This window comes from Rattus norvegicus, chromosome 2 (assembly GCF_021556685.1).
Source record: "Rattus norvegicus strain SHRSP/BbbUtx chromosome 2, alternate assembly SHRSP_T2T, whole genome shotgun sequence".
Classification (NCBI taxonomy): Eukaryota; Metazoa; Chordata; class Mammalia; order Rodentia; family Muridae; genus Rattus; species Rattus norvegicus.
The window spans coordinates 103,314,864-103,324,285 of NC_141535.1; the positions used below are offsets into that span (position 1 = coordinate 103,314,864).

Here is a 9,422-nt window from a genome sequence, read left to right on the forward strand (position 1 = left end):
ATTCTGAGCCAGGCCTGGAACATGTCCTCCACAGAGAGGGACGTAAAGGACACTTGATCATTACAGTCCTTGGAATTACTTCCAGGAAACACTTCCAGAAGCCGTTCAGGAGCACCCTTCCCCTGGCGGCACACCCAGGGACGGCTAGGAAATGAGCACTTCTCTGAATTACAAGTCTTTCTCCAAAGAGCAGCAGACCATGGATAACTTAGAAAAGCAACTGATCTGTCCCATCTGCCTAGAGATGTTCACCAAGCCCGTGGTCATTCTCCCGTGCCAGCATAACCTGTGCAGGAAGTGCGCCAGTGACATCTTCCAGGTAGGTTTGTTTGGGATTTGGAAGCTATAGAGTGTCCAGATCAAAGCCAGTTAGTTCCCTTAGGGAGCTGTCTGAGGCTGTAGTCAGTGTATTTGAATCATTTCCCCAGGTTTGGTCATCAACCTGCGTCCCACAGATCCTGTTATATTTTAATTCTAAGAACCATATTTGACTGTAGTTAAACAAAACTGATTCACTGAATCTGTTTAAGAATTGAAAATGAGTTTCTGCTCACGTCAGCATTGGTGCTTCTGGTTGAAACTCTGGGTTAGGAAATACAGGGGGAAAATACCCCTTGCTGGCCAGGATGAACTGCATAAGGCTGTGGACCAAGGAGGGCCCTGTGTCTAAGGACCTCGTACAGTAAGCCCTGAGGAGTCGGTATTGTGTGTAGGGCCAGAGAGTGAAAATAAGTCTCCAAAAAGCTTTCTGTGGGATTACTCAGTTCCTTTTTCTTGCTTGGCAAGAACAGGCCTCTAACCCGTACTTACCCACAAGAGGAGGCACCACCGTGGCGTCGGGGGGCCGCTTCCGCTGCCCCTCTTGCAGACATGAAGTGGTGTTAGACAGGCATGGGGTCTATGGACTACAGAGGAACCTGCTTGTCGAGAACATCATTGATATCTACAAGCAGGAATCCACCAGGTAAGAGCTGCTCCGAGGGTGAGTCTCAGTGGGCTGATGCACTGCGTGTTTGTTATGGGTCTTGTGTTAACTGTTCACTAAAAGGCTTTTCCACCTCACTCCTTCTCAGTGAGACAGAGTTGCGTGTGGAGGGAAGAAAGGAGCCGATGCGCATGCATCTGTGCCATTAAAAAGAGTCATGTTGGCAGAGGTGGGATCTACCCCACATCCTTGGATTACATTCATTATTGACTTTAGCGTTTCTTGTAGGCTGTGCCCAACTCATTATTAAAGGGGCTGCTTGTCCCCTCCTCTCTCTTTTGGTCTCTTGCTCCTGTTTTCCTGCTTTCTTACCCTTTCCCCACTCTGTCCTTTCTCCCCCCATTCCCCTCCCCCATCTCTCTCCATGTGCTCCTGGTCAGCCCCATTCTTCCTCATCTTCTTCTCTCTCTCTCCCCCTCCACCCCCCCTCTCTCTCTGTCTCTCTCTCTCTGTCTGTCTGTCTGTCTCTCTGTTTCTGTCTCTGTCTCCGTCTCTGTCTCTGTCTCTCTCTCTCCCTCCCCCACCCCCTCAACTACCCTTCCCATGCAGTAAATAAACTATATTATACTGTCATGTAGCTGGTACCTCAGAGGGCAGGGATGCCTCATCATGGACCTGCAGGAGCATCGTCTTCCCCACAACATACCGTGCCTCCACCAAACATATCTCTATCTTCTTTTTCTTTTTTATAAAACACAACAATAGGCAAGTTGATATATGGACAGTTCATAAACTCCAGATCCTTTGATATAGAGAAACTCTGGAACAAAAATGTATATAAGTTAAGAAACACTTTTCAAAAATATCCCAGTTCCTCATTGTCTTGCCTTAAAGTAGTCTAAAGAACAGTCATATTTATACTTTTAAAACACTCTGACCTCATCATCTGTCAAATATTGGCGTTTTGGAACATTCAAGGCAAGATATACTGCTGGTCTTTAGAAACGTCATTTACAAAAATGGGAAGGGAAATCAGGCTTCCCCCTGCTACTAAATACTCTTAGTAGCACCCACTTGCTGATTGGTTGGTGTGTCACAGGAATCCATTCATTAGAACACGTAAAAAGGTTTCTTATTTATCATACCACATAAGCTTTCCATTCCTAGAGAGGAGTTTCTTCCTAAAAGGCATGGTGTGAAGACCCTATCTCTATTCTGCATACGTCATTTGAGTCTAAAACCTTGGTAGCCATATGGAAATTGTGTAGAACTAGACCTGTTGTGATCCTTATTACAAGAGGTCTGTGCTTACAGAACACCTGCAGAGCTATAAACGCCCTGTGCTCTTTGCAGGAAAGTTGTTCAATTAATATAACATGTAATTATTGTGACTATTATGGCCATTAGTTTCTGCTCAAGATTCAGAACTAAATTAGATAGCAGCAGGCTATAGATGGAACTGAGGAAGAATTGTTGACGACACACCGCAGACACCTGTTCCCCTTGCTTCCTAATCTCTCCACTAGGAGGAAAGTGTTACCGTGTTACAGATCAGATTGCACTCCATTTTGTTGTGTTTAACAGTTATCCCAATGGATTCATTTACAAATCATTCCCACACCAAAGGCTCAGGGAACATTGCAGAAGAAGGGGTGGAAAGATCCTAAGAGACATCAGATCAGGGAGTTTGCTGTGAGACTGTGTTTCCTATTAATGTCAGAAGCTACACCTCTTACTGCCCCCACAGCATGACTGCTTAAACACGAGCGGAACAAGGAAAACTACAATAGCCATACCAAAGTGGATGGGGAGAGACCACAAGGTTTCAGCACACAAAGAACTACAGGCAGCTAAGGAGTGCGGAGAGCAGGGAAAGGCACACCAACAGGTTATCCAACACCAAACAGACATACCTGAAAACATAATGAGAGTAAAATTGTATAGACTGAGCAGGTCTTATTTAGAAATGTGTACAGGTATAGATATACGTATGTGATATCAATGTAAAAGGAGCCCATGAGTTTGAAGGAGCAAGAGGCATAGATGGGAGGGTTTGGAGGGAGGAAAGAGAAGGGGTAGATGATGTGTCCTTAAGAGATTACAACTAGTAAGCAACCAATTATTAAAAGGCATTTCTGTGACAATGGTTTCAGTGTCAGATCCAGTGCCTTTTACAGAGCAGGGGCTCCACAATGTTAGCTCTGTAACAATATCACAGAGGCTCCACAGTGTTAGCAGCGTGGACAAGCACACCACAGTTTGCTGTGTTTTGTTTATTACAATGATTTTTCTGTCTCTCCACTCACCTGGTGAGAACTTCATACATGAACATGATAGCATTTTGAAATCTAGAAGACAGGAAATGTTAAAATGTGTGTTAATAGGGGTTGGGGATTTAGCTCAGTGGTAGAGCGCTTGCCTAGCAAGCACAAGGCTCTGGGTTCGGTCCCCAGCTCCGGAAAAAAAAAAAGACTTAATTCATCAAAATGTGTGTTAATAAAACTAAAACTACTTTACAAATGAAGTCAGCCTGATGCTCCTTTAAGGGCTGAGGAACAAATTGTAGAAAAACAGGGAGCCAAATCCCTACCACTAAACCAAAAGCCGACTGAAACAGGTATACTTTTGTGATTACAAAATTCTTGCATTGTTTATTAAACTCAAGTTGATTTTGGAGTTGTCTAAAAGGGGCTTAATAACATAAAACTAGCTGTTCCTAGAGTTAGGAAGTCATGACAGACCCGAACCCAAAGCCTTGAGATATGTTAGGTGATCTTAAGAGTAACTCAAAAAAAAAAAAAAAAAAAAAAAAAAAGAGAGTAACTCTGGGTATACAGAATTAACTAACCCTAGGCATAGACTTTAGCACTGTCAACAGAAAGGGGAAATGCTGCCATGATGGGCTTTTGAAGTATCATCCAACTCTGGCCTCATACAGGACAGCTGGACTCTTGACAAATCCTGGCCTTATGTAGTGTATTTAGTGCATTCTGTATGGTGGCGCACTATCCACGGTTTGGGCTGGGCAAGAGAAGGTACTAATTTGGTTAATATTATTATTTAACATAGTGATTAATTTGCTAATACAATAAACAAAATGACTGTGTTGTGTGTCACACTCTGTTTAGAAGCTTTACCTGTGAATCTGGTGTGATTCTTTGATTTTCCCAAAGAATCTCTGAGGTGGGTTCTATTATCATCCTACTAAATTGTGTGTGTGTGTGTGTGTGTGTGTGTGTGTGTGTGTGTGTGTGTGTGTGTGTGTGATGCATGCATGACTGCATGTTCACGTGTGGGCAGGTGTTTGGGCATGTATATGTGGAGACCAGTGGTGGGTCAGATGTCTCTGTTGCCACCCACCCTCCCCTTTATCTTTTAAGTCAGGGTCTGTCACTTAAACGGGCACAACTGGCTAGCAAGCTCTAGGGACTCTCCTGCGCCTCAGCAGGTTAGAGTCACAGGCACAAGCAACCACACTGTTTTCTGTCCTTTCTAAAGGACGCTTAGAACTAAATTCAGGTCCTAACACTTGGATGGCAAGCACTTTACTGATCAAGACATTTCCCCAGCCCATTCAAAAGCTCAAATGGGAATGAAATTTTTAAATATTTTAATTTTAAAAGAGTCTTAAACAAGACTTCAAGGCCTTTAGTGAGAACGGTTGTTCCCATCATTCTCTCTCACACTTTTTAAAAATTTTATTTATTTTTTGCGTATTCACTTTACATCTTGATCTCTGCCCCCTCAAGTCACCCCCTTCCACAGTCCTTTCCTCATCCTCACCTCCCCCTCTCTCTGAGCAGGTGGGGACTCCATGGGTATCCCCCCAACCCTGGTACTTCAAGTCTATGTGAGGCTCAGCATAACCTCCCCCACTAAGGCCAGAAAAGGCAGCCCAGCTAGAAGAACACATCCCACATATAGGCAACAGCTTTTGGGATAGCCTCTGCTCTAGTTGTTCTGGACCCACTTGAAGGCCAAGCTGCACATCTGTTACATGTGTGTGGGACCTCTCACACTGTTAGCTCTCACTTCCCAAATGCAATAATTTAATTGTCTTGGCTGTATCCTGCTGTTTATCACCAATGAGAGTTGTGCTATTGGTTTGTCTTTTTGTAACAAAACAGAAAATGTTTCGACTTATTCATTTCATATGTATGAATATTTTGCCTGAATGCATGTATGTATACCATGTACGTACCAGATGCCTGTAAAGGTCAAAAGAGAGTGGCAGATTCCCTAGAACTGGAGTTATGCTTGGTGATGAGCTTACCACATGGGCTGGAAACCAAACTTCGGTCCTCGGCCAGAGCAATATGTGCTTTTAACCACAGAGCCAACTCTCCCACCCCATGCGTATCTTACTGTTATGTTTCTATTTGCTGTTTTGTTTTTCTGTGTTCGCCATTGACTATCAGCTTTCTGCTGCAGAGAGAGCACTTTCAGTGCTGGGCCCTACTCTGATGGAGAATTGTTTTTATTTACTCCCGTTTCAACCCATGTCTTCCCTTTTGGCTTACAGTGTGCTTTTATGAAGTACAATTCCATATGGAATCTCTTAAAATGTCCTCCGAGTTAAATGTCCTGCCCTCACACCCACACCCTCACAATATTCCATAGAGGGTCTGCTCAAGATTCTGGCTGCCATTCTTGAAATTTCCCAGGACTCCCAGCTTCTTGTAGGTGTCTGTCTAGTGGGCAACCAGCAGAAATTGTCTAGACGTTCCCAGTTTTCAGCATTTGGTAGACGCCATCTTACCTTATGTTTGTTTGTTTTTTTAATGTGTTTTTATTCCCCCCTCCTCTTTAGGGAGGTTTCCACAGGAAACACAAATAATTGCCTCTGCTCATTCGGCCACATTTAGTTAGAAGACCCTCAGTCTGTTTTCTAGATGAGAGAAACTGATGTCAAAGGTTTAGTCCTGTGTTTCAGGCCACGCATTAACACATGCAGAAATTGAGCTGGAATTAAACTTTCAGCTCACTTTAACTACAACAGCATTAACTGAACTCCCTCACCAGGACTTCCTGATCACTCTTCAGTATAAGCTATGCTAACCCTAGAGACTTAGGAGACCAGAGAGAGCAATTTATAGGTTTCCACAGTATTGAACAGTGAGAGGCACTTCCAACATTCAGCCCTGAGCCTGGAACTATGACTGTGTGCTCAGCTACTCTAATAGACAGTGTTTACATCTTTAATTCTCTATGCCAAACTTATTTCAGCTCTGTTGTTTGGTTTAAGTTCTACACAGGATTTTCTTATGTACTTATTTAGAAGAGATTGCTCCTAAACAAAGCAAAAACAAAAAGTCCAACCAAACCAACAGCAAAACTACTAATGAATAAGGGAATCGATTGTCGATGTATTATGAAAAAAGAGTAAATTAAATCATAAACAAAAATAAAATATAAGTCTGTCTCTTTCCACATGCTCAATATGTGTGTGTGTGTGTGTGTGTGTGTGTGTGTGTGTTTCCTGCATTCCATCTCTGTAACACTGTCTCAGCTCATTTCTGCTGACATCATAACAGCACAAGGACATTAACAATATGTGCTAAACTGGACCTGCCTAGGAAAGAAAAGGGCCTTCGAATGCCTGTGCTGTGGTTTTCCAGCAAATGTGCTCCAGAGTCCAGCAAAGCCCAAGTTAGCATGATGTACAGAGGGCTTTGACCAGGCAGAGGTCGGCTTGTGGGTCCTAGTCTCCAGATGATCTCAAAGCCTCAACCAATTCCCGTCTCCTCTCAATGTTTCAGCAGGGCTCCTGTGAGGCTCTGCTCTAGGCACAGGCTATACAGAAAATAAGAAGATTGCCTCAAATTCCAGGTCAGACCTGAGCAGGGAAACAGTCTTTCCATGCATGGCCTTGCTTCATTGCTTGAGTCCCGGATACATGGGCGAATCCAGAGGCCATAGATTTCATGAATGTATGTAGTTATGGGGCCAGATAAAAATTCCTCTTGCAAAATCTTGGACCTAGAACCTCATGAAGCTTCCTTAGCAGACCTAGATATTTCCCAGCCTTTATTGATACCAATGTCAAATACTACCCAGTACAGTAGCGATAAATCAAAATGTCCTCTACCTTCTGAGACTGGGACTGCAGCTACATGATCAATCCCACACACCAACACCAGGGAGTTCAAACACTTGGATTCATGACTCACAGTAGACAGTATGTTTGTATGTTTTACATTGTAATACATCTACACATTTACATTGTACACATCTGAATGATATAGAATATATATATATATGTTTTGATGTACATATGTATTATGCAGTGTGCATATGTAATCCACACACATACTTGACACAAAACTTTCACATGTCAGTACTTTTAATCCTCACTAAAAGTAACTCACAGTTCAGTGTTCTATTCTATTATGACTTTAGTAATCCTGTCCATTAACTGTTAAATTGATTTCTCATCCATGAATCCTATTGTTTTTAAGAAACATATTTCAACAGCAACTGAAAAGAAGTAGTGGCTGCAGTGGGATGCTTCTACATAGCTACATTGGGAATATAAGGAAACTTTTGAATTTGGATTTATTTTCAATTTCTAACAATCTGAGTCTTAACTTTTAAAAAATACAGGTATTTATTTATGATGTGTGTGTGTGTGTGTGTGTGTGTGTGTGTGTGTGTGTGTGTGTGTGTAGTTGATACTTATAGAGAGGACAACTTATAAGAATCAGTTCTTTCCTTCTACCATGTAGGTCAGGCTTGGTAGCAAGTGCCCTTCCTTACCCACCAAGCCATCTTGCTCAGTCTTTATATGGGATACATCAAATATTAAGGGTTTTATGTAAAGAGGTAACACCCACAGCTACCTAGTCCTGTGTCTCCTTGGCCCCTTAATTCTCAGACTTGTAGGTGGGAAATATTTCTGGGGCTAGAGGCTGGAGGGGCAGCACTGAGCAATTCCACTAGCCTAAAATGGAGATGCAGCTTATCAGTAGCTTCCTCTTCTTCATGAGAAACCTATAAGCTCATCTGTGGGCACAGAGCTGGAGGAGTTCCAAATGGCTGGCCAGAGACCAGTGTTGAACTTTCAGGAATTCCACGAGGTCGTTTTTAAATCTTGAACTGAAGCAAACACAGTTTAAAATTTAAATGCTAATTGAAGAATGTTATACATCAGTGTCTCTGGTCCCAAGTGCTCAAGCAGATGGAGATTTGTCAGCACCTCCCACCCAACTGAACGTGAAAGGGCTTTGGGAGTCTTCAGGATAGGGTTGGAAGGTCAGGGACCAATAAGGTTTGCAAAGCTTGCCACCCCTCTGCTCTGCCCTGGTGGATGTTGGTAGTTATTTATCTCCTTCCCTCTTCCCAGGCCAGAAAAAAAGTTGGACCAGCCCATGTGTGAGGAGCATGAAGAGGAACGCATCAACATCTACTGTCTGAACTGTGAAGTGCCCACCTGCTCCCTGTGCAAGGTTTTTGGCGCTCATAAGGACTGCCAGGTGGCTCCCCTGACCCATGTGTTCCAGAGGCAGAAGGTAGGAAGTTCAATTCCTCTCCTCAACCCCTTCTAAGCATTAGTGAGTTAGCTTCATGTGACCAAAGAGGGGAGCACGACAAAGGGGAGGAGGGCTGTAGAAGGCCTCACAGGAAGTAGAAGACCCAAAGGAAGTAGAAGGTCCCAGAGGAAGTGGAAGGCCACACAGGAAGTGGAAGGCCACACAGGAAGTGGAAGGCCACACAGGAAGTGGAAGGCCTTACCGGAAGTAGTCTCAAATTCCATTCCCTTCAAAGTTACAGAGTTGCCCAGAGAGATGGCCAGAGAAAAAAAGAGAAAAAAGTGCAGAAGGACTCTGTGACCTTTGGAGGTAGCTAAAGATACATAGCATTAGGAGGTTGATCAAATGCCAGCTGATAAAGATGACTCGGAGTTAAAACTACAGATAAGAATGAGATGGTCTTCACTCTCTCTTTCCAGTCCTAGAATTATTTTTATTGTTCATCTATAAACTGTCCTCTTGCCTTCCTCAAAGCCTTTTCTCACCAACTCCTTGTATGACCCATAGTCATGGCACACAGCTACAAAACAACTTAAAGTCTGTGCCTCCTGCTGGCCTTCAAAGCACTCTCTGAATGTAGTATATGTCTCTCACTTTCACTCCAACTCAATATAGTCTTTATAGCATCTCATCAGCTCTGCACCATGTAGCAGGAGCCTGGAATTTATGTTTCTATGCAAGTAAAGGTGTGTGTATGTCAGTAGATCAGTCATATTTCAGTTTCTTTGACTTAGAATCATTGATTTCAATTTTATATCAGAGACCGGAGTTGAAATCAATCTGAAAGGCAAACTCTGTGGTACCTGCTACGACCAGTAACAATGACTTGCATTTGTTGCTGTTATTTATTTTCAACTTAATTTTTATTTTCTTTGCTCGGACCCCTTAGCTGCAAGGCCTAGCATAGTAGAACTGTATGGTATCTGCTTTTGACTACTTCCCTCAGAGGCCTGGAAGTCCATGGGATG

The 9,422-nt window shown here is 43.1% G+C and overlaps 1 protein-coding gene across 3 annotated transcripts in view; it reads left to right on the plus strand.

Annotated features, from left to right (window-relative positions):
- The window catches only part of Trim55 (tripartite motif-containing 55), a 48,773-nt gene continuing 39,351 nt past the window's right edge, over positions 1 to 9,422 (plus strand). For 2 of the 3 annotated variants that reach the window (XM_087628466.1, XM_087628471.1), the window contains exons 1-3: positions 1 to 319; positions 792 to 964; positions 8,268 to 8,433. In XM_087628466.1, coding sequence (XP_087484592.1) covers positions 152 to 319; positions 792 to 964; positions 8,268 to 8,433 — 507 coding nt within the window. In that variant the 5' untranslated portion in view covers positions 1 to 151. 3 annotated transcript variants of the gene reach the window in all.